This window comes from Artibeus jamaicensis, unplaced genomic scaffold (genome assembly GCF_021234435.1).
Source record: "Artibeus jamaicensis isolate MK-2021 breed Jamaican fruit bat unplaced genomic scaffold, CSHL_Jam_final contig_490, whole genome shotgun sequence".
In the NCBI taxonomy this organism is placed as follows: Eukaryota; Metazoa; Chordata; class Mammalia; order Chiroptera; family Phyllostomidae; genus Artibeus; species Artibeus jamaicensis.
The window spans coordinates 780,843-808,574 of record NW_026521861.1 but is presented as its reverse complement, the minus strand read 5'-3'; the positions used below and the strand labels follow the sequence as shown (position 1 = coordinate 808,574).

The 27,732-nt window shown below is 49.5% G+C and overlaps 1 protein-coding gene across 6 annotated transcripts in view; it reads right to left on the bottom strand.

Annotated features, from left to right (window-relative positions):
* PAX2 (paired box 2) overlaps positions 1–27,732 on the bottom strand; it is an 85,883-nt gene that overhangs the window by 44,795 nt on the left and 13,356 nt on the right. For 5 of the 6 annotated variants that reach the window (XM_037159477.2, XM_037159474.2, XM_037159472.2 and 2 more), the window contains exons 3-5: positions 26,711–26,879; positions 25,735–25,932; positions 575–660 (exon numbers count right to left, since the gene is read on the bottom strand). In XM_037159477.2, coding sequence (XP_037015372.1) covers positions 575–660; positions 25,735–25,932; positions 26,711–26,879 — 453 coding nt within the window. The remainder of the gene's footprint in view (positions 1–574; positions 661–25,734; positions 25,933–26,710; positions 26,880–27,732) is intronic. The other variant, XM_037159476.2, reaches the window with a different exon arrangement.

Sequence of the window (27,732 nt, the reverse complement as noted above, 5' to 3'; positions counted from 1 at the left end):
CTGTATGTTTGGGGGAGGGGGCGGTGTTGGTTGTTAGCAGGTGTTCTGGAAGGGCCTGGGTCATGTCTCGAAGAGGCCACGAGCAAGGATCGATAAATAAGAAGGTTGGAGAGAAGTGGAGAGTTACAGAGTGGACGACAGAGACGGAGATCAAGGAAGACAGGCCATGAGGAGGGAGGGAGACAGACAGAGGAACAAACCCAGAACCACACACACAGAAAGGAGAAAAGAGAAAGGGAAAGGCAGAGAGAATAGGGAAAGAGGAGAGAAGAAGGAGGAGGGCATAAGAGAGAATGATAATTTTAGAAATGAAGAAAAATGGAATAATAAAGTAGACATGGAAGAAAGAGGGACAAGTAGAGAGACAGGGTCAGATACAAACAAAACGCAGGGAAGGAGGAGGAAGGGAAGAAGATAAACTAAAGGAAAAATGTTGATGGGAGTGGGGGTTGCGGTAGGGATCCTAGTGAGCTAGTCTCTTTCAAGGAAGAACAAACAAACCAGTTCTGGGGTAGAGCTGCAGACGCAGCTCTCCCGGGTGGAGCCCTGCTCCCTGCTCCCTAAGCCCTCTTACCAATGGTGTGGCCAGGTGCCGTCACTCCAGTCCCAGCCCCATCTGGCGTTGGGTGAAAAGGCTGTTGAACTTTGGTCCGGATGATCCTGCAACAGAATCACAACAGCATCACACATTACGTGCCCCCTCCGTCCGCACCAGCTCTAGCCCAGACCTGCAGAGAAGCTATCTCCAACTCCTCAGCTCCTTCCTCACCTGTCTGCTCCCTGCACCCTGCCCTCGCCAACCACTGCACGGCTCGAGCTTTCCCTCCTGGTAGCTGTGTGGATCCAGCCTAGTGCAGCTCTGCAGGGCAATAGTCTGCCTTCTGTGCAGGGGCCACATGTGACTGGTAAGAATTGTGGCTTGACTTTTGGTAGCAGGGATTGGGGCAGCAGAGTGAGTACAGCATGCTCACTCTGGCCGTGGAGATCAGCTCGGGGGCTTGTTGTCCATCCTCCCCTCCTTCATCACGTGCAAATCTTTTCCTGGGAGCAGGACTCCCTGGATCCGGAGATCATGTTGGAGCTGGCTTTCCTGTTGGGACTGGACTGCACATCTCCAGAGTTGAGAGAGAAGATGAGATTTCCCCATTTGCTGAGCCAAGGAGAAGTAGCCAGGGAAGGGGACACAGCATGTGGTAGCCAGGATTCCAACACAGCACGTGGTCCCTTTGCCAGATGTCAGGCCCTGAACGACTTCTTGAGCCCACTTACTGCTCTCAAACAAGACAAACCCCTGTCCCCGTGGAGCTCGAGGGCCCAACGGCCTCCTTTCCTGAGGTCCTCCTCGGATCACAGCTTCTTTACCAGGCTACCTGAAAAGCCTGATGCCCCCACAGTGCACTCTGGGTGAGTCAAACATCCCAGGACTGGTGACGAGCTGGCTTGTCAGTGATCCTAAGAACCTGGGGCAATGTCATACAAAGGCCAGCCCTGGGGCCAGGACTGAGGAACACTTCCTTCCACCCACCGATCAGATCAGTTGCCCTTGGAAGCAATTTTTCCAACAGCATTGCTCCTCCCTGCAGAGATGCGTGTGATCCAACTTCACCTCAGCCAGCAGGTAAGTCATCAGCCATGAGTGGACTCTGCTCTAACCAGCTTTTACTGAGCACATCCAGGCAATAGAATGAAGGCCCTGGCCTCACAATGCTGGATATAAGGTTAGGGGAGGAAGACACACACTCGAAGAAAGCTAAGCAATACCAAGGGGGCCAAGCTGTAAGTGCCAGAAGGAGGCAGAGGGGGAATCGTCCCACTCGCAGGTGGGGGAATTGGGAGAGAAGTCACTGAGGAGGTGAAGCTTGTAGCTCTTCACAGCAGAGTAGGACTGGCCATATAGATACATACAGGAACCAGAAGCACGGAGGATGGTGGGCTGGGTGCCAGGCTACATGGCAGGGGCCCCAAGTCCTGCTTCCGACTCTGCCATTATGTGGCCACGTAGCTTTGGGCTCACCACTCTACTTTTCGGGGCCTCAGTTTCTTCAGCTTTGAAGAGCTTGGACTACAGGACCTCTAAGGGCTCTTAAAACACCATTCTAGGATGGACAAAGAAGCAGAGGGCAGGGCACTAAGCAGGTGCTGGAGGAGGGTGGACCAAAGCGTGGAAGCCAAATGAGCTTGGCATTCCAGGGACCCATCCCCAAACCGGTCAGCCAAGACAGGAGAGGTATGCAGGAGGAAATAAGTCTGCAAACTCGGGAGTGATGGGAGCTGTGATTTTCCACTTACTGAGCACCTATTATGGGCCTACATTACATGCAATTTATACCACTTATATACACTACTCTTAATTCTCACTACCTCCAAAGTATATACTATTATCCTCATTTTGCAGATCGAAAACCAAAGCTGATGGAGGTTAAAGAGCTTACTGGAGATTACATCACAGGTTAGGGTAGAATTAGAATTCAGTCTCAAAAAAAATGTATGCTTTTGTTACTTTGTCACACATCCTCCCATATATAGAAACTGGGTTTCGAGGGTCCAAGCCACAAGTGATTTCTAAACTTAGAGGAGCCATGTACAAACTGTTTCTGGTAAAGCAACGTAGAGGCAGGTGATGATGAGGGGCTGACCTCAGGAAAGACACTTTACAAGGCAGTGTGAAGGCAGAATGGTCAGGATTTGGCAATTAACTGAAGTCAACCTTGGCTCGAGAACTCCAAGTCTGATAACTGAAAAGCTGGTAGTTGGTACTACTGTCAGAAAGAGGGATTCGAGGAGCTGACTGATTTGGAGGGAGGTGGTAATGCTGGTCCTCGGCCAACAGCGTATGAGGTGGTGGAGGAGTGTCCAGGTGGACATGCCCACACCCTGGCTGACACAACAGGTAGGGGTTTAGGAGACGGTCAAGGGGAGGAGCATGGAAATGTTCAAGAGGCCTGAGGAGCAGATACCACTTTCAGAGATGGGGGAAAGAACGTAACCTTGCAGGGGGGTCAGAAGTGGCCACACAGGAAATGGCAGGACCAGGGTCTGGCAGTTTCACTTAACTCAATGGAGAGGAACATTTCCAGAAGGAGAACGTAATCCGCAGTGTCAACGATGACATAAGGATCAGAAGGAACTGAGAATAAGAAGGGGCATAGGTTTGGGAATTTTGGTGACTATTAGTGACCTTGGGGAGAGCAGTATCAATACAGGGGAAGAGCCAGACAAAAACATGTTATTAGGAAATTTATATGAGGAAAGTAGATGAGTGCCTTCAGAAGTTTGTAGAAAAGGAGAGGGAATTGTGGGAGCCAGGGGATGGAACCAGGAGCTGGGTGGAGGGAAGGCTTTCTGAGGTAGGAGCAACCTGGATGCATTTGTAGGCTGAGGAGGAAGAACTGGTGAAGAGGGAGCGACTGAAGTTGGCGGAGAGATTGTGAATGATGGTGAGAGGAAGGCGGGACGAGGAGAGAAGGGAATGGGAGAGAGGGCATATTCCGAGGGAGCCAAATGCTTTGAAAAACTGCTTTTGTAGCTTTTATCTCTTATCAAAGCAGAGGGAAGGCCATCTCCCAAGAATTGATAGTGGTGGTGGGGGCGGGGGTCTTTGGAGCATAATCACAATGGGAAAGACCAGAGTAGTGAAGGGTGGTATAGACTGGAGGTCTACAGGAAAGATGTAGAAGGAGGCAGAGCGGTTCAAAGCAGCTGCTTCCAATTCATTGCAGCAAAAGCTTCTGGGATCCCGCTGACCTGCCAGTGACTCTGGCTGGAGCGTTGATGGGCTCTGGACTAAGGAAGCCTCGGAGCTGGGGCTGGATGAGACAGATAACCGCTGGCCTTGTGGAGTTTCTGTCTTTGTTACGCAGCACCCCTGACCCCTGAGGCACCGGTGCAGATTTAGCTGAGGCAGCAAGTGATGGAAAATCACTACTCCCTGACAGCGGCCTGGTGGTGCCTGGGAGAGGGGCTGGCAGGGGGCCTGCTGTGAGTTGCTAATACTCTTAGTGTCCATCCATGCCCCCCGAGTCCCCAGATCTGGACTCGGGAAATTAAAGAACTGGGACTGTGGAATTATGATTGTCATCCATTGCCCTCCTGCATCCTGCATGCAACCCAACTGATGGGAATATCACTAGAGATTAAAAGGATAAAGAAAAGCAGTTGCTTTGGGTGACTGCCTGATACTATTTCTCCTAGTTCCTCCTCTTCCTCCTCCACTTCTCTTTCATTCCTGGTCCTATGGAGTGCCAGATACCTCTGTGGTCTCCAGGGCCCCAGGTGGATCTGGCCCGAAAAGTCAAGTCTGGCATAAGGATCTTCGGAGGATGCAGCCGGGAGCCCTGGAGAGCACACCTTGACCTGAGGCCAGGGAGATGCTACTTCTTGTTTCTGGGAAGACTGCCCGGCCGGGGTGCCTTCTCCCCACTTCTCTTTTCAGCGTGCTTTCTTCCACAGAGATGTTCTTTCTCCCCAACTTCCTGGGAACCTCCAGGGCTTTGCCTGGGCCCCACGCGGGGCCTTCAGGCACTTAGCGTCTCCCACACTCACAAGAGTGTGACTACAGGGAAGGGAGAAGGGGCTCAGTCCGTGTCCCAGCTCCATTACTTAGTGCCTGTGAATAATAATGCTCTTCACTTCCTAGGACTGTTGTGAGAACTAAATAGGATAGTCCATGTAAAATGATTAGCATAAACCTTGGCTCAACAAATACTTGCCATAAAAATAGTAACAACTAGAATTATACCTATGGTCCAGTTAGGATTGAAGTGACCTCAGACAGCTCACCTTGACCCCTAGGCCTGGCTGCTCTCTATGTGGGGGCTGAGCCAGGTGCGGGCAGGAGGCTTCTCAGCCTGACATGCCCCAGCCTGGTCCACGCAGCTGCCACAGAGACCCTGGGAAGCACACCAAGAAGATAGGAAGCAGCAGCGGCAGGTGTCACAGACTGACCCCCAAAAAGAGGTTGCATCAGAGAAGACAGACTGGGGACCTCTGCCTGGGGGCACTGGGAAGGCTCTACAGACAGTATGAGCAGCAGCTTCTTCTGGACCCAAGAGAAGCCAGGGGGTGCGGCAAACCTTTAGAGTAAATGATGACAAGGCAGGTGGAACCACTCCCTCTTGGGTAAATTCCTGGGAGGCCTCTACCCCCCACCAGCCTGGAGAGGAAAACAGTCCAGTGGCCCTGTGAGTGAGCATGAACGCATGGAGCCAGTCTCCTGGTAATAGTCCGTTAAACTGGTGAAGACACAGAGAAGCCCTCAACGTCCTAGAACGCACCTCACCGGGGCCATTCTTACTCCTCCTCGGGTTCTACACCCTCTTCTTCTTCCTCCTCTTCTCATTCCTTCTTCTGTCTTTCACTTTCTTTCTCTGCCCTTCTCTGTCTGTCTGTCTGTCTGTCTGCTGGCACCCTGAAGTCCCAGTGTGGCTCTGTGAGTTTATTGATTCCTGGGAGCAGGGGGAAAGCGGGAGGCAGGGCTGGGGTGCAGGCTCAGGGATGGAAATAGAAGGCTATAAATTATTTGTGACAGGAAAGCAATAGTGGCAGAGTGCTGAGCACAAGTCCTGTGTCACTATTAGATTCCTTTTAGCCTGATGACACTGTAAAAAAGGTTAAGTGTCTGCTGGAATCGTACACCTGGGGGGCCGGGGCAGCCTGGGAGCAGAACAAGCCACTGAGAGCAGGTATATCAATTCTCCAGGCCAATAATATTCCTCTCATTGATCGCCACGCAAAGTTCAAAAATCTCATTACAGCCAGGCAGACCGGGAACTTTTTACAAATCAATAGAATGATATAATGTATGTATACTTAGTACAAATGTATCTATTCATCTATCCATCCATCCACGGTCTGCCTCAGGGTTTCCAAGTTAACCTACCCATCATATTATGTTATGTTATGTATGATATTATATTGCGTTATATTATATGATAACAAATGGTGTGCAAAAACTCCCCCCGAGGAGGAGACAAGGAGAAGCCCTATTAGCATTGAAGTGACCTCGGACAGCTCATCTTGGGGGGCGTGGTCAGTATTTCCAGGAGCAGCGCTTCCTCGGTGGAGGCTCCAGTAATAAAAACTATTGTGTTAACTATTTACCATGTGGTAGGCAATGTTCTCAGTGCTTTAAACAAATGGGTCACTTAATCCACACAACAAACCATTTTACAGATAAGGCATATTTTAACTTGCCCAAGGTCAACCGTTTAATAAATGGCAAATTTGAGGTTTGAATTCAGGTAGAGGAACCCCAGGGCCCATACCCTTAACTGCCAAGCTATCCTGCCCCCAGGAGAGAGATACCCCAAAGTCCCAATCTGAACCCCTGAATTCTAGTTCTCTTGTTCTGCTGTGTTCTGAGAAATGAAGGATAAGGGGCTCCCTGACCTTCAGTGCTCCCCTCTGTGAAATGGGAGTAATAGCACCTGCTGGCACCAGCTGTCGACAATGTGACATACACAGGACCCTCAAGCATGTCCCCATGAAGTCCTGCCCGGCTGCCCAGAGGGAAGGCAGGTGAGGCCCAGGCCTGGTCCTGTCACTGGTTTGCTCAGAGGGTCTTTGGAGTCAGATGTCAAGTGTCTTCATACATGTGTCATATACACACATGAATCAGTTTAAATTGTCCTGGGGCAGAGAGCCTGCTTTAGAGTTGTTGAAGAAAATATTGAAGCCCTGGCGTGGGGAAAGTCTTTCCTGATTTGGTAAATGACAGGAACTCCAGGATAAAGAATGTTGCAGACTAGCCAGCCACACTGCCCGCTGGGCCAGTGACTTCCAGCTTCCTGGGTATTACCACAGGCTGGAGCACTCTAGAGGACAAAACAATATTTGCTTCAGCAGAGGATATTTTGCCCGACAAATGCAGGTAATTGTTTCAACTCGGGCCTTTTGAGAGCTGCCAACATCAGGCGTGTGTCCCTGGCTCAGCCCCGAGGCAAGTCAGAGCAGCGCAAACAGCTGGAGACTTTTCATGGCAGAGCCTCAAGTCAGGCATCATAGATCATCTAGGAAAATTTCACCTCTCCCCAAAATGGTTCCTCTGCCTCCCTGCTCCTGAGGACTCCAAGGACCTGGAATCCCCCTACTGTACATCCCAGGAACAGAAAAGCTGAAAATTGACTGCTTCCTCCCCACAGAACAAATGCCATGCACCCTGCCCATGCCACTGGCAGCCTGGAAGTGCTGCACGTGAAGTCTTTTCCGAGGCCCCCATTTTGCTGTTTGTGCAGAGCTTGGAGTCATCTGCCCACACCCACTCACATGCCCTACAGACTTCAGTTTGGACAACTGACCATGTGTCAGGCAGGGTTCTGTGCATGAGAATGGCCACTGAATCTGGGAAGGTATGGGCAGGACTTTCTACTCTGGCTGTAGCAGGATGTGGCTGAAATATACCGATTCCAAGGTCAGCAGGGTTCCTCTCAGATGTGTAAAGAGCTTCTCTCTTTTGTTCCGCTTCTCAGAAGTCATAACTGAGCTCCAAGAGATGAGAGTCCTATACTAAAAAGCTTACAGAAGGATTTCCTCAATCTACTGCCCCTGAACTGCCTACATTAGCATCCCCTGAAATATGTACTAAAATGCAAATCCTGGGGCTCCCTTCAGACCCCCCCATTAGAGTTTCTGATGGTAGTCAGGCCCAGGAATCTGCATGTAAGCAAATTGTCCAAATTATTCTTCAACTCTCTAGTATTTGAGAAGACTACCTTCATTCAGGAAGCGAGTGAGGAACCCATCCTTGTGGAGAACAGGGAAGCCTGGAGCGAGCTGAGAGAAAGTCTTAGTGAGTTAAGAACACTGAGGTTCCTTATTTATATTCTAGCAATGGAATTTCTCTCCAACTGCTAATCCTGACTCCGACTGACACAGTAACTGAAATTTGAGAAGCTCTCAGTTTCTCTGTGGAAACTAAATGATAGGTTATAAATAAAAATAATTTCAAGATAGTTTTTGGTACATTCCAGGGCAAGAGACTCCTAGTGGGTTCTTTAGACACCTGGCATATTTCCTGAGTCAACGCAGCCTTCCACGACTGGCACTGAGGGCGGTAATCCTTCCACCACGTGTCCCCGGGAGCCCAGGCCAGATACAATTTACTGGGCTAGATGGGCCATGGGGCTGGCCCAAGGGGGCAATAGGGATGGTTTAGATGATGAATGGTAAGCATATGGATTGATTTAACTTCAAGATAGGCATAGGTTTAAAAATTAAGGGGCAATGTGTTTAACTAACCATTTGGAAACCAGTCTGCAGTGCATGCCAAGCCCAGAGCCGTGACCGGACTAGCTCCTCTCGCCACTGGTCCTGCCCTCATCCATGAGGGCTTCCAGGCTAGGGCTGGGGTTCACACTCCCACCTGTGAGCCTCCAGAGGCTAGAAGACTGCCTTATATGATGCAGGATGCTGCTGTAGACTCATTCCTGGGACCGATGCCTCCCTGCCCCTCCACTCGCATCAGCGGAGGTGGGGCCTCTCAGAGGCTACTGGTCCACCCTGCCTCCAGCCCCACCCCCTCTCACCTAGTTACTGCAGTATCCAAAAACAATGGTTTCTCTCGTGGTTTCTCTCTGTGTCCACCTGAAGGAATGTGATGTGGTTAAACCCTGTAATTGCTTCCTTTGAGCTACAGGATAAACTCAAAATTCCTCAGCCTGGCCTTCAAAATCTTTCCCAGTCTGGCTGCACAGTGGCTTTCTAACCTATTTCTCTGTTCCCCTGCTCCCCTCGGGGTCTAGTGTAGAGCTGGAATCTTGTTTCCTTGCTTGCTCAATTCACTTCTGATCCTTCCCTGGACCAGGAGCTCTGCAAGGGCAGATGTCATGCCTACTTTCCTCACCACTGTATTTCTAGCACTAAGCAACAGTGCCTGGGATAATGTAAATATTTAAAAACTATTTGTTGAACCACAAACGTGTTATTAATGATAATAATATAGTATATAGGGATATAGTGAGCTAATATATATTCATTATGTACCAGGCAGTGTGCTAAGCACTTTACATGGATTATTTCATTTATTTCTTATAACTTCTTATGCAGATTATTAAACTTATCCTATCAGTGTAGAAGTTGAGGTTCAGAGAGGTTAAGTAACTTGCCCAAGGTCACACAGCCATTAAGTAGTAAAGCGCGGATTTAAACCTGGGAGCCTGACACCAGACCCCATGCTGCTAACCACTGGGTAGAATAAGTCAACTGCATCAAGAACAGATGGTAGAATTGATGAGAAGCTGCAGCTGAATAGAAGAGCTGCATATAATAATAAGAAAAATAATAACTATCATTTATTTCTTATTCATTATGTGACAGGCATTGTAACAAATGTATTTTCTCATTCAAATCCTAACTACGACTTTATCAAACAGACACGCTGTCTATCACACCCAAGGAGACAGCAGAGAGGCTAAGCAACTTGCCCGAGGTCATGCGCACTAGAGCCAGACTTTGGGTCCAGGCCTGTCGCTCCAGTATCTGTAGGCTGAACCACATTATCTCTTCTGGAAAGTTCTATGTTAGTAGTTCTTTGTGTTTATTCCCTAATTGGGAATGGGTAAGTTTCCCTTTTGGTCTTTTCGCATCCCCGATGTGGACAACTGAACATCGGTACATGCAGACGATGACCTGAGGTCGCATGTGGCTGTGATCCTAAAGACGCAGACCCTCTGCCCTGCACATGCTATAGTTGTGTTTGGTAAGCACCACGTCTGTGTTACCAAAGAACTGCAATTTTAGGTGAAAGTGGTTTGGTGGCCGTGTATTTTACACGCACTGGTAGATTTGGGGTGTAGATTTTCCAGTTCTCTCCATCTGTCTATCTGGTTTTCTAATCACGTACACGATTATGTGAAGACACTGTGTACAGATGTGTTTCTCAGTCTCCATGTTTCTAGAAACTATTTCTATGATTAGTGTGTCTTTATATTCATGTCTGCTCTAATACATTGATCCAAGATTTAAAATACTGGACATATTTATCAAAACCTACTTCATGAATTTCTGCTCAGTTGTGTCTATTTCTGTCAAATATGTGAGTCACGCTCATATCTGACTCCACAGCCATTACTGTTCCCTTCCCGGGGTGTTTGCGATGATCACATCACAATCGCGTTTTTATATTAGTCTGTGCACCGGTATTGATGTGCATAAATGTGCATTTGTATACCTGTGTATCTTTCTGTCTATGGCCTGGATGGGGGGGGTAGAGTGATGCGGAAATGAGAGAATTATTAAATGCCAAGTAGATGTGCAATAAATTCCATTGATTTTATAAACTCCAACTTGTCTTCAGTCTCCTTCCATTCTTTATCCTGGGGGCATTGCAACAAAAACCTATTTTAAATACCTTTACTTCCCTCTCCCCCTCCCCAAAAAAGTGTCAATATTTTATTTGGATTTTTAACTTCGCTCCATAACAGTTGTTTGACCTCCTGACTCGTGCGAGTCACATAAATTCTGGGACTTTATTCAGGAGCCATGTTCCTGCTATTGAATAAGCAATTTGGGAGGGTGAATTAATGACTTGTGCTGTTGCTGGAAAGTCCCTGAAGAAATATTAAAATTGCTTGCAGACTGAATCGATACTCAGTGAACACCCAGCAAGAGGGCTACGGTTCTGGAATGACCGCAGAAGGCAGGGCTTGGTGGAAGAAGGGGAATTCCTGCACCCAGCTTGGCCAGCCCCCTCCTAGCCCACCCCCACCTCTCCCTCCATCCCTGGAGCTCTGTCATTTTCCGTAACAGCAAAGTCTGATTAAACCCCAACCGAGATAGAGCTGATTTGTTCTTTCTCACAAAGCAGGCTCAGGGGACAGTTAACTCTCTCACTAGCAACGACAGCCTAGAGGCCATGTTGGAGGTGATGGTCTGGACATATCCACCTGCTGGAGAAACAGGAGGGCACTTTTGTCTGGCAGGTTGCGCTGTGCTTGGGGCTCAGGAGAGTGCTGGCTCTGGGGAGGCTGGGGCTGTGAACCACTGTGTGCTGGGTGCACAGAGGGTTGGGTGTTGCATTGCTGGCTCCGTCTCTCTGTGTGTCTGACCAGGCTGACTGTCACACGGATGGCCACATGCCATCAGCCTTTGTGTATGGGTGTGCCTGTGGAATGGGGAGTTGAATTGTGCTGTGTTACGGTGTATTGCATGGTGACTCATTCCTCTGGCAGCCAGCTTAAGGTTTGTTACTTGGTGTTTTGTGGTATTGTATCAAGGAGACTGCACTTTGTGTAACACTGAGTTAGAAGAATTTAAGTATTGTTTGGTGGCAATGTCCATGTTTCTGCTTTGAATTATTGTGTTCGTTGATCATATCAGCATCTCTTTTTGTGTGTGTGATATATGTCTCTCAAAGACTAGGTTAATGGGTGTCTCCTTGGTGATGTGGGTTGAGTAATGATGTTGGAGCCAGGGAGTGGTATATAATTTGGTAATTGCTTTCTCAGTGTGTTTGTGGGTGAGAGGGCCCATCCTTTCATTTTTTTAAAGCTTTTCTGGCTTAGTTATTCATACTGCTCCTTTCCAGAAGAAGGATTCTAGAAATGCAGAACAAATCTCTTCTTGAACATATGCACAGTTCTATTCTTCTTGGAAGAAAACTTTTTCTGCTTAACAGAGCAGTTCTGATCTCATCCCACTAACATAGGTCCTGGTGCCACCCTCCCTGCATCTGCCTAATTTGGAGAGTTAAGCCCCTAGGGCCAAACCTTATGCCTGTAGAGAGTCTAGATCCCTGATAGGGCTAGGGGATCTAGGGGAGGCTGTATGGGAGAGAACTCCCCAATTTTATTGGGAATTAGGACATAAATTCTGGCTCCCCAGTTTGCTCCACTCTACAGCTCTGGCCATCAGCATCTTCTTCTTTCCCAGTATCCCCAGATGATGTGCCTCAGCACTCACTCCATGGGAAAGAACAGGAAAAAGTGCTGGGCATGACTTTCTACCAAGGCGCAGGGTCTCTGCTCTGAGCTCATGAGTAAATGTATTACTACATCGTGGGGTATGAGACTGCAAAATATACAGAGCTCTCCAAGACATTACACATGCCTGCGCTTGCTCTGATCAAAAGTTGATATGAAGTATGGACTGGTGGATAAGCACAGGGGTTTCAGAGCCAGAACTACATGGGTTCAGATCCTTGTTCTGCTACCTAGCCTGTGGCCAAAGCAAGTTATTTAACTTCTCTGTACTCCTCATCTATAAACAATCCTACAAAGACCTATGGGGTTGTTTATGAAGCTTAAAGCGATTAATACATGCAACATGCTTATAACAATTCCTACTGCAGTGACCAGTTGCTAGCCATTATTATCATCATCATCATCATTATTATTATTATTAGAACTTACCACGTAAAACATCCATAAGATTGGCTTATTCATGTGTATAAACATGTACACATGTGCTAATGTGCATAAAACCTAACATAAATCAAGGTGTTTGTGTGGTTTAAGCAGAGAAGTGCAAAAACTACAGTCAGCCAGGGACAGTGAGGTAGGGGCAGTAGCCTTCTGGTCCATTGAGTAGTGGCAGGGCCGGGGGCTGATAGAGGTCACTGTCTCCATAAGAGGGCTGTATGCAGCCCTGTGGGAATGAATATGCAGAAAGGAAGATGGTGGCCCACATACATTTAACACTTATTTAAAAAATTTAAGGATGATTGAGCTCTCAGAATTCAAATTTAGCTCACTTACAATATTTATTTTCTAATTTAAAAAAATCAAGATCTTTATCAGCTAATCGATATAAATGAGGAATAGTGGAATCTGGGTGTTAAATCTGGGGACCAAGGAAGAGGTACGAAAGGAATCTGGTGAGTAAGTGCATGTCAACAGCACTTGGATGTGGACCTGATGGAAGTCCATTGAGCTGAACTTGGTCACTTAACGAGGCCAAAGAGGCTGAAAGAATTTGGGGCTTCAGCCTCATCCCATGGGCCTTCCCATAAAGATGGGGAATCAGAACACATTATCATGAGTTTGGGAAACTTTGGGTTTCATCTTTGCTCTTCCTGGGCATAGAGTAAGAAAGAAACTAGCAGCTGCCCCGTTACTTTGACCCATGGCACTGAGCACAGTGAGCCCAAAGTAAATTTTTTTCTTAAATTTTCTTATTCCTAAGTAATGAAAGTAGCTACAGTAATTATCAATATGGGAATGTTTCTCTGGAATGTATAGATATGCAGTACAATTTGGTGGACAGATTTGGTTTGAATTTGTCAAATACTTGCTCACTTCTTCCTATCCCTTTTATGCATCCTTTATCTTACCTCCAGTCTCTCTCCTCTCGTCCCCTCCTCTTCCTGTTTCCCTCCCTTTCTCTTTCCTCTATGACATTTAAGAATCAGGGGAACGCTTTAAACCCATCAAATAAGGAATTTTTTCCCATTACCATTTCATTTTATCTTTAAAAAACTCTACAAAAATGCAAAGCACCACAACACATGAAAATGCCATGGAGCCCAGAAAATGCCAACCTTCAACTGCTCAAGCAGTTGTAAGCTCATCACAGAGAAGAAATGTGCAGTCATAGAAAGTTCAAGTACACACTCACATACATACACATACACAGAGGCAGGCAGACCTCTCAAAAGGGGAAAATTATATAACTAATTCTCTTCAGTGGTCAGATAACTGAGTTGCAGAGTTGTTTTTTTTCCCCTGAATATACGCAGAGCAGGCCCCCTTTCTAAATTCAGCTGGACTCATAGTGGACCACAATTCTCACTGTCATTCATGATATACAGTTCTGTTCACAGAATATCCTTTTGGCTCCTCAAGTATTTTTATATAAAAGATTTCAATGTTTATGCACACTAAAGCCAGAACTCATTCACACTGACATAGACACATAACAAGAAATACACACTGATGAATACTATTGCCATGATAATAACTAACATTTATCGAGCACTTGATATCTGCTGGGTGCAATTCTAAGCAGGTTTATGTGGGCTGCTCATATCCCTTTCACGAGAACCTATGAGGGAGCTATACCATTATTCCCACGTCAGGTAAGCAAGGAAACTAAGGTCCAGAAAGCACGTGAGCCTTACCTCTAACTACACAGCCAGCTAGTAGGGGGGCTAGATTCAAACTCTGGCTCTCTCTCCCCAGAACCTGCTGTCTTACATTTTCTATGCCACATGGGTTTATGTGAGTTGCCTCACACACAGAGGGTGCTTAGCAAGGCTTTTCTGAATGGATGAATGCAAGAACAAATGAATGAAACACCATATCTACTAAGATTTCTGACACTCTCCTTCTATCTGGCAAAGTAGATTCCCTTATGGAAGCCAGGCCTAACAGACAGCTTATTAGGATGAAGTGATTTGCCCTCCCAGCCAGCTTTCAGGCGGAAGTGCCCATCAGCTGTGCTTCTTCAAATACTAAATGCTGTAAGCTCCAGCTCTCCACTTGACTCTCAGGCCAAGCCCAGTCTCCAAGTCAGGAACGAGAACAGGTGTTTCCCAATAAACGAAACACCAGTGAAATGAAAATGGGTGTTAATTCTGTGTGCCTGGATAAAAATGAAGAGATTCAACCAATTACTTGGGCATCTCCAAATCACAAGATACTTGACATCATATCGACAACTTTTATTAAATGACTGACTAAAGGCTTTGGTTTTCACCCAGATGTTTAGGAGTTGCTACAGTCATTAGCCTGTTCATCAGCAGGTGCTCATGGATTTCTAGGAGACATAAGCGACCATCAAAGGGGAAAAAACCAGAATAAAACAGACTAAAGAGGACAGGGGTAGCAGCTACTGGACAAAACTAGTCAAGCAGACTCCATTCTGGGGATGGGTTGCTGTCTTGGAGATCTATTAGAACATGGATCCAGCTCACAAGAGACTCATGTGCTTAAAGAGCTTTCAAAATCTTATAAGGCTATATCCTCGACTGTCTACAAAGCTAGACCCAATAAGATCCCTGCATGATGGAGCTGATGGATCAATCCCAGGACCTGCTACAGACAGCCGATGCTGCAGCCAATCCCCCCTCTTCATACTGACACGGCCTGGCCTGCTCTCTGGATGCCTACATGGCTGTGTGCTTGGTCCCTCTACGTATCAACAGTCCAAGCTGAAGATTTTGCAAAGCCAGGCGTAAATCTGGTTTGTGACTTTGTACATGCACCTCTATTTGTGATTTAGTGCTCTGCCTTTGATCATCTCTCCTACTTCCATTTTCTTTCCCTCTCTACTTTTTAATGCAGTTTACAGCTTCCTTGTCCACAGAGCAGCACAGAGATCTTTCAGTGTCTCTACTGATATACCCAAATGGTTTTTCTTACCCAGGTTTTCTCTCCACTTGACTTAATTGAGGCTTTGGTAAATAGAAAATTTAGATCATTCTATTCAGTAGTATTTAGGGTTATCACTTTTGTCAAAAGGATTGTGGCAGTAAAGGACTCCTTGCAAGAGGCATTTGTTTATTCTTATGAGAGCCCGGCTCTCTCCCTGCGTGAGAGAAGGCTGTGCGCATGTGGGTGTACATGCACAGTGTCCTCAGTTTGACCACTGTGCTCCATTGCCCTAGGTCAATGCCACTTGGCACTGGCACGAAGAGCCCAATGAAACCATCATATGGACAGAAGCTGACCCTCAAATTACTGTAGATAAATCTAGGCCCTGGGCCCTCCCTGCTGATGACCATTCAGTTCTTTTAGGACCAGGACCATATATGGGTGGCCCTGCTGCTTCCTCCAATATCTCTTCCTCCCACTCACACCCTCCATCCCAGAGCTGCAGAGGAAACTGTGATGACATTATGCACAAACAAGGTTTGTGGTGGGGGCTCTTCTCCTAGAAGTGAGAGTCAGACGGTAGGAGACCAAGATAATGCCTCCTTACATTTCTGGGTCATTTATTGCCTTTTTTTCTTTCTTCAATCCTTTCCACACCTTTTCCTCATTTCTAACCCTATCTGACCTTGAACTCTGGCCTCTCCCTTCTCACCAGAATGTGTCCCAAGGGGAACAGCACCTCCAAAGAAGCAGTCACCTGGCCTGACAAGCCTGGAGACCAGCAGCCAGAGGGGCCAGCCCATCATCACTCCACTCCTGGAAATAAATCCCATTGTATTTGCATTTTAATTTTCCACATAAACAAAGGCCCAGAGTACTCGCTTGGGCAGCATCACTGGATGAATTTAATTAGAAATGAAAAGTTTATAGGGCCCTCTTTAATGCGATTAATGCTCAGTTAACATTTATCACATTTGTATGCTGGAATCGCCTTTTCTAAGCAGCCACTGGCCATGAAATGAATTTTTCTCAACTTTTTTTTGCACCCACCCTGAGAGGTCATCTCCTGAGAAGTCTATACTGCCCTCCAGGCTGTCCCCTGAGGCCAGGAATTAGCTGGACCTCAGAGCCAAGTTCAGGGGAAGTGAGAACAGGGGGAGAATCACCCCATGTGCAGGGTGGGAGGGCAGGGGGTGTAAGAGTGAGGTGAACACTCTTTCAAGGAGGAGCTGTACCTGAACCAAGGCAGCACTTTCTGCAAACAGCTGAGTGCTCTGCTCAGCAGACTGGCTTAAAGCCTTCAGAGTCTCTTCCCTAATAATAATAACAACAATAATAAGAGACCTTATTCCTGATACACACACCCAAGCGTGTTCCTGAAGCCACAAATCAAGTTCCTGCTAGGGCTGGTCAGTGTCAGTCTCGTCTGGCTCTCACTCCTCTTCTCCGGTCTGCGGCTCTCTCTCTTCTACCAGTTTTCCCTGTCTCATCTGGGGCTTGGTGAGACTGTCCCTTCCAGGCTCTTGGCAACTGGGGAAGGGACCCAAGTCTCGACCCTGGGGAATGCCCCCTTTTCTTCAGCTCTCCCAGGGGCCAGACGGCTGCAGTCAGTGGGAAGATGGCTGCAGCCACCTGCCCTGCTGTCAGCTCCTTAGAGAAGGCGGAGCGCTGTGAGGGAATGTGAAACCTCTACTGGTCCCCAGAGGAACCGCATTGGCCTTCCTTATCTTATCAAATTCTCTTCAATCTTCAATTAGAGTCTACTGAGATTGGCCTCCTAACCCAAACCAGCTAACCCGAGTGATGATGGGGAAGATGGAGAGGAAGGAAGATGTAGAGAATGTGGGGAGGGGAAGGAGATATCCTCTCTGCAGATGATAAAAGGAGATGAATAGCTCGGTCTTTGCCCTTACCTCCACGCACACTCCCTTTGAGGACCTCAGCAGACACCAACAAGCAGGGGCTACCTGTCTTCCCAGTAGCATGTTACACCCACCCACCACCTTGGCATCACACCCAGCTGTGCACCCTCACCTCCGGCAGAGCAAATGCATGTGTACATACAGACTAAATGTGTCTGGACCCTCTACACACCTGACAGGACCCCCACTCATCAACCCAGCAGGACAACTACCATCTATTCAACCACACGCTCTCCCAACACCATTTGCTAACACCCCAAGTGGATAGGCCATCCAAGTGATGGTAGAGACTTTTGTTCTGGGACCAAACAATCCCTTCAACTGGAAGCCCTCTGAAGAGTGAAGCACTAGCTCTCCGTCAGACAGGACTGATTCCTTTCAGGGCTCCCTGGAGTGCCAGGGACATTTAGATGGCTTCCCAGGGCACAAATGCCATGCTCAGCGAGATACCCTGAGCCCACACACTCTCCCCAGAACAGAGCCACACAGACATCCCCAACACATAGTCACTAACTCCTTTTGGTACCATACACAAGGCAGCACCATCTTGTTCTCTAGAATTAGGACAAAAGGTCACTGGATAAGGTGCAGAATAAGGACCTCCTCCCTGACCATCTCTGTGACCTGTGAAGCTGGACACTGACCAAGATGCCCCTAATGTCCTTCCCTTTTCTTCACCAGCCCAGCAAAGACTGGGGTCATGAGGGCCAGGGAAAGCTGCCCCCAGTTCAAGATCCCCAGGGCCACTGTTAGTCTCCCTTCCCACTCTCCTCCAGAGTCCTTCCTCTCTCTGATTTCTTGACCTTATGGTACCTACAAGGTGGGTACAGTTTCCTTTCCAGCCTGTGGCCCTGTGTCACCGCCTTTCTCTTCCTGCCAGGAGCTGCCAGGAGCTGCCAGGAGCTGCCAGGAGCTGCCAGGAGCTGCCGGTCATGTCCTCTGGCTTCTTCTGTTCCTGGATCTCTGCAGCATCTCACTGCAGAGATGCTTAGGCAGAGCTGAAGGCAGGCAGAGGAGGAAGTCCAGAGCAAAGTGGCCAGAGGCTTCCGAGTAGAAGGGGCTCTAATCTGGAGCACCCAGGAGGTGAGGACCTCCCTGTATCTTGACCTCTTTCCCACCTGCCCTCCTGCCAGAGACCAGGCTGTAGCAACTGCGCTGTAGCAACTGCACTGCAGCAGCCCCACAGTCCCTGCTGGCCTGTCTCCCGGGGTGCTGTCTGATGCCAGTGGCAGCCCTGAGCTCCAGGTCCTGTGACTTTACCCTCCCATGCTACTTCCCTTGCTCTGACACCTTTCTCCTCCCTGGCTGGCCTCCTCTTTTCTTCTTTACTATCTCTGAGCCTCCTCAGTGCCCCTAAAGCTGGTCTGCCAGCTGCTGAGAGCCCTGGCACCCTCCAACCTCCTCCAAAACTTTGCTTGGCTACCAGAGGCCTTTGGCTCAGATGCACAGATCCTACCCCACTTTTTAAGTTCCTGTCACACCCTGCTCTGCCCTCTCATGACACACTCCATTCCCAAACACCCCTGTCCAGGCTGAGCCAGGTCCCAGACCTCTCCCTTTCCCCTCTCAGCTTCATCACCTCTTTCTCAGTCTCCCAGTCCTCAGTCTTGCTTTTGTCTTTCCCTTTCCATCCACACCTTGTCCTCTCCTCCCCCAGCTACAGAGAGCTACTCCCTCCCTCAAAGGCTTCTGGACTAAGGAGCTCAGGAAATGTCACATTGCCCTGTACTTGCATTGAGGTTACTGTTCCCATCTGAAGCAGAGAGATAAGTTATGTCCAGTTATGCAGCCTGGGGACTGCAGACTGCTGGCCCATGAACTGAATCAGGCCTGAAGATGTGTTTTATTTTGCCAGCACAGAGTTTTCGAAAACCAAATCTTACTGCCTCAACGCTGGGCCTGCGCAGTCCAGCTTCTGTTTGTTCAGTCCTCACCACCTCTGTCTCATCTCTAGTGGCCGCTCCCACTGACCCTCCCTGCCGTGGCCCCTGGGAGGCATTTGTGCTGGTGACCCGTACAGCCACACGGCATCCCCATCACTGCCCCTCATTAACACTTTTTTTTTAATCTAAACTTCTGAGCACTGCTTTTCTCCCCTCACATCCGTAGAGTAAGCCTGGCCTCTCTGGAATGCCAAGGACTCTCCGTTTCTCTCTCTGTTGCACACACATGAAAAATACAAAATATCTTCTTATCATCTTAGCACTTAAAAAACAAAAGAGAGAGTCCGGTTATTTTTGTGGTTTTTGAGGATGAGCTACAAGAGGAACCTGGCTCTATGGCCTCTCTCGTCTCCCTCCTCCTTTCCTTGAGAGTTCCCAGTTTCTCCACAGGGACCGGCTCCTTCTCCTCCAGTGCCAGGAAATTCTTCTCTGGTTTCCCAAACCCTCAGCAGCTCCCCTAGGCCTAGCCTTCCCCATCTGCCATCATGCCCCTCCTGGTGTCCAAGTCTTCTCCAGTCCCAGCTATGCGTTTCTTGCATAGTTTCTTCCTTATGCCCCTGGCACCTGGGTTACTGGGAGAGGGTTTCAGAGGATGGAACCAGGACTTGGCCCTTGGGAGAGCTCTGCCAATGACTGTGTCCCAGTGCTGCTGCCATACCTGCTGCTGGGGCATCTGCAACCCTTGATGGGTCACTGCCCCACAGCTCTACAGGAAGGGGACCCACTAGGAAAATCATCTTTTTGGCTGTTTATACAGTTGGTTCCTGACTCATCCTGCCAACTGGGCCAATGCTCAAGTGTCAAAGTGAAGATGATCGGCTAATTGCACAACTCTCCACCACAAGGGTTGCATCACTGTAGCAAAGCTCCTCTTACTGGGAGCTAACTGGACTATGAAGTGTTACAACACCAAAAAAAAAGAAGAAGGAAAAGGAGGAGGAAACAGTAGAGGAAGAGGAGAAGAAGAGGAAGAGCGGGAGGAGGAGGATGAGAAGGAGGATGAGAAGGAGAAGAAGAAGACAACGACAGAAAGAAGAAAATTGGCCTTAGTTTGCACAAGTTCTGAAATAATCTTTAGCCCAGCCCCCTAATGGCACAATGACCCAATGACTGCCTCACTGATTGACCTGATGGACCCAAGGACAAGGTGTCCATCCTTTGTCTGTGACTGTGGGTCACATTCTATGGGCATTCTTCCCTTTCCTCCTCTTGGCCTCAGAACCCTTTCACCAAAGAGCAAAGAGGTTGGTGCACAGTTACACACACAACTTAAAATCTAGAAAGCTGGGGGAAGACAATGGAGCCCCTGGCTTAAGATGTTCCTTCATTGGTCCTGCTGAGAAGACTGGGAAGCAGAACATCTGTCCCATGTGAGCTCATAAGAAACTGGCTCTTCAGAGCACACGCTCTTGGTCCTGGTGGGTGGGTGGGGTTGATTCATCTCGGGCACCAGTTACTACCATCACTACTCTTTCCCTGAAAGCTGCATCTAGTCCACAAAGCACATACCATCACACAAGCAACAACATGATCCCACGTGTGCCAAAACAAGCCCGTTTCCCAACTGTTCCCTCTCACCCCAACTTCCAGTGATGCCTTTCGTCTCCTGGATCTACTCTGCACAATAATTCTCCCCTTGTGCCAATATGCTCACAGAGCCAATGCTCTCCCCTGCCGCACCCCACTTCCCCCTCAATCCTCCCTTCCCCAGGCACCCTGTTTCCCTTCCATAGGGGCTACTCTTGCCTGGCCCCATCTCCACTTGGCTAATTCCCCCTGTGGCCCCTGTATTGAACTGTTGTGTTGTCCATTTCCCTGTGACAGGGCTCTGGTTACAGAGTTATTGATTGGTTTTCATGCAGACAGATGGGCCCTTCCTGATCTTCCATCGAAATCCCTGCCTGTACAGGCTGATTGTTGCCTCTCAGAGTGTAGGACTGCACTGGAGACCACCCTCCGTGCAACCTTCACGGCCCAGGCTGTGGATGGTAATAAATGGAGGCAGCCCAAGCAATAATAAAAGCAATTGAGTGGGTTACCTGTGCAGACAAGATTTATGCCTCTTCATTTTGATGTGATTGTTTTATTGCGTTCTCAGAATAGTTGGGGCACCATTTATTTGTTTATTTATTTAGGGGTTTCCCTTTCTTTTCCACTTTGTGTCACCATCCAAAACCCACCTGGAGCTTTCATGAGGGACAACCCTTCCTGTCTGCCTCTTCCCAAGAGTTGCCAGCTGAGGAAAGAACACAGGGCAACCAGCCATTGCTCTCACCTGAAGGCCATTTTGTGGCCTGAACGCCCACTTGGAGCCAGTCAATAGGGAGACGCCAATACGACCGCTGGCCAAGAAGTCTAAAATAACTAAGGGAACCAAAATGGTTTTTCTGAAGGACAATACCAGCTCATGTGAAGGAATAAGAGGAGCCACAGTCATGGCTGTTTCACATGCTACTCAGCAACAGGAGACCCTCTCTGGGGAGGGACAGGTGAGCAAGGCTTCTCAAACAGAAACTGACATGTGTGTTTGCTATTCGTGACCCGATCTGGTAGGCCACAGAAGGCAAGTTCTCTGTCTCTACTTTTCTCATTTCTCTATTGGGAGAAGTTTCCTTCTTAGCCCGTCAACTTGCCTTGGCTGTTTGCCATGAGGCCAATAGCCTTGGCCACTAAATGGCTGCAGAGGTATGACGATGTGGCAGGGAAAGCTGTGCTTTGAGTTCAGTTTCGTGCCAAGCCGGGTCCAAAAGTCAAACGTGCAATGTTCTAGAACCTGAGTTTCAGAGAGAGAGATAAAGCCCTAGCCCTGAACAGGTTCACAGCATTCCCTTGGCTAGGATGAGTGGCTCCCAGCTTATGTGGAAAGGTCTGTGAATGAACAGCTGGCAGACCCCTGTCACCCCACTGCCAGAGCTCTGATAAAGACCTGTGAATGGCACAGGATGGAATTCTTTAACAGCTTGGGGGCTGTAGCCTTCTTGAAGGCAGTGTTGCCCCTGCTAAGAGGATGAATGTGCTCACTTAGAGCCAAAGAGGGTTAAGAGACTGTGGGTAGCAGGTGTTCAGTGAGAAATGGACCCTGGAAGAGTCCACACCAAAGATCTAGAGGCAGGGAGTACCCTGGTCCCAAACTCTGCAGGGCAGGCTAAAAAAGCTAGGAAAGTGAGGGCCTTCTTGGCAGCTCATTCCCAGAGGTCGCCCTCAGGGGATCTTCAGTAACCCTAGACTCTCCTTGCAGTTTGTGCCTGTTCTCTCAAAGAAGCAGTATTGTTTCTGCCCAGAGCAACAGCCAGACCAGGAGGCCTTGGCATACACTCAGGAAAATCCTTCCTACTTAGTCAATTCTGATGTAACCAGGCGACTTTTCCCCTTTCAGCAGCATGGATCTCCCTCCACCTCGTCCCCTCTCCAGGCCGTTTCCCACACCAGGCTTCAATCTCAAGTCACCTGTTCATAGCACCCGCCCTCCCAAGCTAAAGAACTGACAACTCCGTGCTCAGTGATCAGCCACCCAATATCAAGAATGACTCAGATACTAAGAAATGATCCACACGCTAAGAAATCGGGTCGACTCTCTGGGTTTTTGACAGTAGTCCCTGGGGGTGGGGCGGGAGGCCTCCCCAACCTACTCCGCTGGCTCAGAGAAGTATTTCTATGAAGAGTTGTCAGTAGAGAATGTAGGTTGGCTGACTAAAGCTTTATCACGACAGGATCAGAGAAAGCCAAAACCATTTTGAAAGCATGAAAAGCAATTGAGTTTATAACCATAACAGCATATTTCAAGTGCGGCGACAGCATCTGTTTTGAGGAGAAGAATATGAAAAACCTTACGATTTGGCTCAGGTAGGGGAGCATGTGTGGACTCTCTTTCTTGCCGACCACCGGTACATGCACACCCTTACTCATAATGATTACAAAGCACCCAACACACTCGGGCACCCACCAGCAGTAAATCTTTCAACTCAAGAACTGCCTGTTCCCCTAATGCACCGCACTTTCTGCCCAGGGGAAAATCTCCAGGCTCTTCCCGAAGAGAGTGAGAATTCACAAAGTTCCTGACATCACCAGCACTGGCAGAAACACCCGCCTTTCTCTGACTTTATGGCGAAACAACACGTTTCAGGTAACTCTTCCCCCTTCACAGCAAAGCACCGACAGGCCTGAATGAAGCTAAGGGTGGGGGCCCAGATGCATCCCTCCAGCCTCGACTCAGTAGTATACCGGGGAAGCTCCCAGAACTCTTTCCAAAATATTAACCACGATGGGATTCTGTCCCAAAGCGAAGTGGAGAGTACGCACTGCTCCTTGTTGACAAAGCAAGCCTCACCTAGCTGCTGACCCACGGCTGCCTGCCCGTGCTGTCGGTGGCTTCCCTGTTCCTTTCCTCCCACTCCTTGTTCATCTGCAGCAACACCTGCCCACACATGGTTATTTCTCCACGCCCAAAGGAAGCCTCCGTGCCCCTCAGGTGCTAGGGCTCCACACTGAGCAGGTTCTGCAGCTGTCAGAGCTGTCAGGCTGAAGTTACTCTTTCTCACACTCTCCCATCAACCTAGACTCACCTCTCCACTTTTCCCCAACGCTGGCAGATGCACCCCAAGGCCTCTAGAGCTTGATCTTGGGGGTCACTCTGTTCTCCATGGCTTTTCAGGATGAGAGCATCCCCCAACTTTTACTTAAGCCAGTTTCCTAAAACATCTCAGCCAGTGACACAGAGTATATTTTGGGGTGGAGGGGAGCAGGGGGTGCTAGAAAAGATGCTGGACAAGGGGTGCTGCCACCACACCTACCTTGATTGCCCCGATTCTCTACCCATTGAGAGAAGCAAACCACCTTAACCATACATGTCTTGGGTTCCTCCAAAGCAAATCCTATCACTGACAGCAGCACTTCTCTCTAATGCTCTCCAGAACACCAGCACCCAGTCCCGGCACCACTGTCCTCAGGCAGGGCTGCTCTCCTCCCGAGACCGCGGTTCCAACTCACACCAAGTACCAGCAGAGGCTACATCTCCAGATGGCTCAGAAAACAATGTTTTGTCCCCTTTCCTTCCCTGGCTACCACTCCTGCCTCTGTCCCAACGCATCCCCAGACTCCTCCTCTAGCTTTTAAATGCAAAAGACTCATTCCTCTCCCAAACCACACAGCGTTTTTCCCCAGCTCCTTCGAAGGTGTCTGAATGTCAAACTGCTGTGCTTTCAATACCTGGCTGAGCCAGGCCCAGGAAGCTGGAGGGTTTTCGGAGGGTGTATAATTAGCTGATCAGTATTATGTTACCCTGTTCATAACTGAATAACCATTTTAATACAGATGGCACACACTGGGATAATTTCTGGGGTCGCCTTGCAGTACGTTACAGCACAAGTGTGGCAGAGGGAATCTTCTTTAGCCAAGGTACATTCTACCAGCTAATTCTACCTGCTGTTTTCAGGATGATTTGGGATAATTCCATATCATTTGCAAAATATTTTTTTAAAAAACCTTGACATGTGATGCCAAAAAAGGCATCATCTGAATTATCAGTTGTCCGGAAAATGAGCCTATGAAGAGTTCAAAGAACAACAAGGGCATGAAACTCTTAACCCTCATCTCATTTGGGGATTTGCCTTAAAATAGAGGGCAGGGGTTGACAGGCTGGCCAAGGTTATCTGGAACTTGTACAGGGTTTCTGTTAACGTCAGGTTGTACAGTTTTGTGATGTTGAAGCCATCGTGGGTTGCTGCATCCACCTGCTGCTTATGTGTGCTGTACCCACGACAGGCACATATTTGCACGCTGGCTGGCTGTACATACATGGATGGAGTGTGCACCTGTGTTCTTTCAGGGGACATGCTGGAGTGGCTTGGGGACTGGGAGACTGACCATCTTCTGCTATTCTATGTCAAGCTGACTCCAGCCTGTGTCATCCCCGGGTGCCTGAGCCTGTCAGCAACATACTCTTAAGCCTGGACACAGGTACTCCAGGTGGTTAGCGGCATCTCCGAAGGTTCAGCCTCTGAATACTGAGTTCTCCCTCCATGAGAGGCATCCCACTCCTTGTCCTGCTTCTCTAGACCCTGCCAGTTGCTGGCTAGTGGTTGGCATTTGCTCCACAGGCCTGGATATTCCTGCTTGTAGGCCGGAAATTTGTGCAGAGCTGGCTAGCAAAGCCTGGGCTCCGGGGAGGCAAGCTTTGTGGGAGTTGGCAGGGAGGGTGGGGGAGCCAGGACAGGCTGCTGCCCCTGGGGAAGGGAGCATGCCTTTAGAAAGGGAAGTCTGTTTGGAGGCGATGAATAGACACTGGTCATTTTAAAGGCTTCGGCTGTGGGCTGTGATTGTCTCTAGATACCGAGGCGCGTAATCTTGGAGTCTTAATTACCACAAACACTTGGATTCATTTCCAGGATGCCGGCGGGAGAAGCCTGGCAGGGAATACCCAGACCTAAGCTGGAGACAGCCCTGTCTGTCTATCTCTCTGCCTCCCAGATCCCCTCTCCATGCCCAAAAGACTTTGAGGCTGGGAGTGGGGAGGAAGGGCAGAGGCTGGAGAAAGAACCAAGATCCCAAGATTGAGTGTTGGGGCACTCTGGTGGGCAGGAGGTGAGAGCTGGAGCCCTGCCCTGCAGCCCAGGGTAGCTTGCTCACCTGTTGATGGAAGAGACACTGGGCACTGTGTCATTGTCGCAGATGCCCTCAGCCAGGAGCCGGTCACGGATTTCCCAGGCAAACATGGTTGGGTTCTGTCGCTTGTATTCAGCAATCTTGTCCACTACTTTGGGCGTCGCCACTTTGGGCTTGGAGCCACCTATCACTCCGGGTTTGATGCTGCCAGTCTCGTAGTACCTGCGCCGGGAAGGCCAGCAGGATCAGCAAGAAGCAGCAGTGGCAGGGGCAGGGGTCGGGGTGGGGGCTGTAGGTTCCAGAGCCACTGAGCCACTCTCGTGCCCAAGGCAGCTGAGCAGAGGGAAAAGGCCCAGCTCGGCTAAGGGAGCTTCCAAAGGGAGCTTGGCTAGGGTGAGGGATGCAGAGGATAAGGAAGAGCACAACGGGGGCACTCCCTCCAGGAGGCAGTCTTGCCAGGGGCTGGGTGAACACTACCCTAAAAGGAGCCCCTGGGAGGGAAAGCCTGACCTTTCCTGTGGAAAGAGCAGAAGAAGCTGCACTTCCAGGCCCCCAGCTGGACCAGGGATGAGGCACCACCTCCAGCCCTTTCCCACTGGGTGCAAAGCCCCTGTGGGAATCAAGACCTTCCTTCCGCCTCCTCAGTGCTGACTTTTCCCCTCTTGGGTACCTGTTTTAGCTCCTCTCCCTGTTCCTCCAATCCCCCAGTCTGTATAACTCTGCTAAAAGAGCTGCCCACTCCTTTTCTGAAGACAGGAATCAGGTTGCCCCCCAGAGCTGCACAGGTGCTGAACTACCCTGCTCCAGCCTCGCTCAGGGGGCTACAACCGTCCCCTGAATGCCCCCTGGAAAGAAGCAGCTCTCCAAATACCCCGAGTCAGTCGTTTCCCTCTCCCGCTGGTATCTCCAGCTTTTAGCCAGGTCCTCAGGCTGGAGACCCAGGGCCCGCAGGGGAAGGAGGCAGGGCATCCCCCTGGGGCAGCAGCTCCGAGGCCCTCACCTGCCCAGGATTTTGCTGACACAGCCGTGGCTGACCCGCAGCTGCCGGGATATGTCGCAGGGCCGCACACCCTGGTGGGCTAGCTCCACGATGCGCTGCCTCACCACGTCGGGCAGGGGTCGGCCGTTCACAAACACCCCCCCAAGCTGGTTCACACCCCCGTGCCCTGCTGGGGAGAGACAAGGAAAAAAACACAACACCCCACACACAGCAGGGACCAGCCATTAGTCAGGGTCCGCGGCCCAGGACGTGTGAAGGGAGCAGGCAGGGCAGAGGGGCACGTTCCCGGAGTCGCGGGAGGACGGTGCCCGGCAGACCACTACGCGGAGGATAGGGGACCGGAACCCTCGGGCAGGTGGAGGCGCGGAAGCGCAGACGCTCGGCAGAGGGCTGCGAAAGCGCTCGGCTCAGACCAGTGGGGCACAAGGGAGAAAGCGAAGGAAGGAGGAATGGAGACGCAGGGCGAGCGAAACGAGGGGAGAAGGGGGGGACAGCAAAGGGGGAGTTAATGCCAGCAGGAGAGAATGTAAAAGAAAGGAGAGGCCAGGCAGAAGTCGGAACCTGCGTGGAGCGGATCCCGCCTGAGCCGCAGGCAAGATGGAGTTGTCGCTGTGTGCGGGTGCTTGAAAGGGTCTGGGTCTGGCGACTACCTAAGGGCTCCGAACGCAGAGGGGGACATCACTGCGTCCCTGGCTTCCTCAGGTCCCTGAAACTCCCCTTCTGTTCTCTACCTTTTTTCTTGCATTTCTTTTAAATTGGATGGTTTTGGGTGTTTTTTTTTTTACCTCTTTCTCTGTGTCTTTGATTTGTTCTGGTTTTTGGATCTAGAGTTTTCGTTTCCTTTATGTTTTCTATATTCAGATATTTGGGGGGTCCATTTGCCCCTCTCGCCTCCCTAGTGTCTAAAGTTCAAAGAAAGCCAGGTGGAGGAGGGAAGGCGGAAGAGGCAGGGGCCCGAAGCCGGCTGCGCTCAGAGACAGGCAGGCAGCGGTGAGCGGCGCGGCGCCGCGCGCGTATCAGCT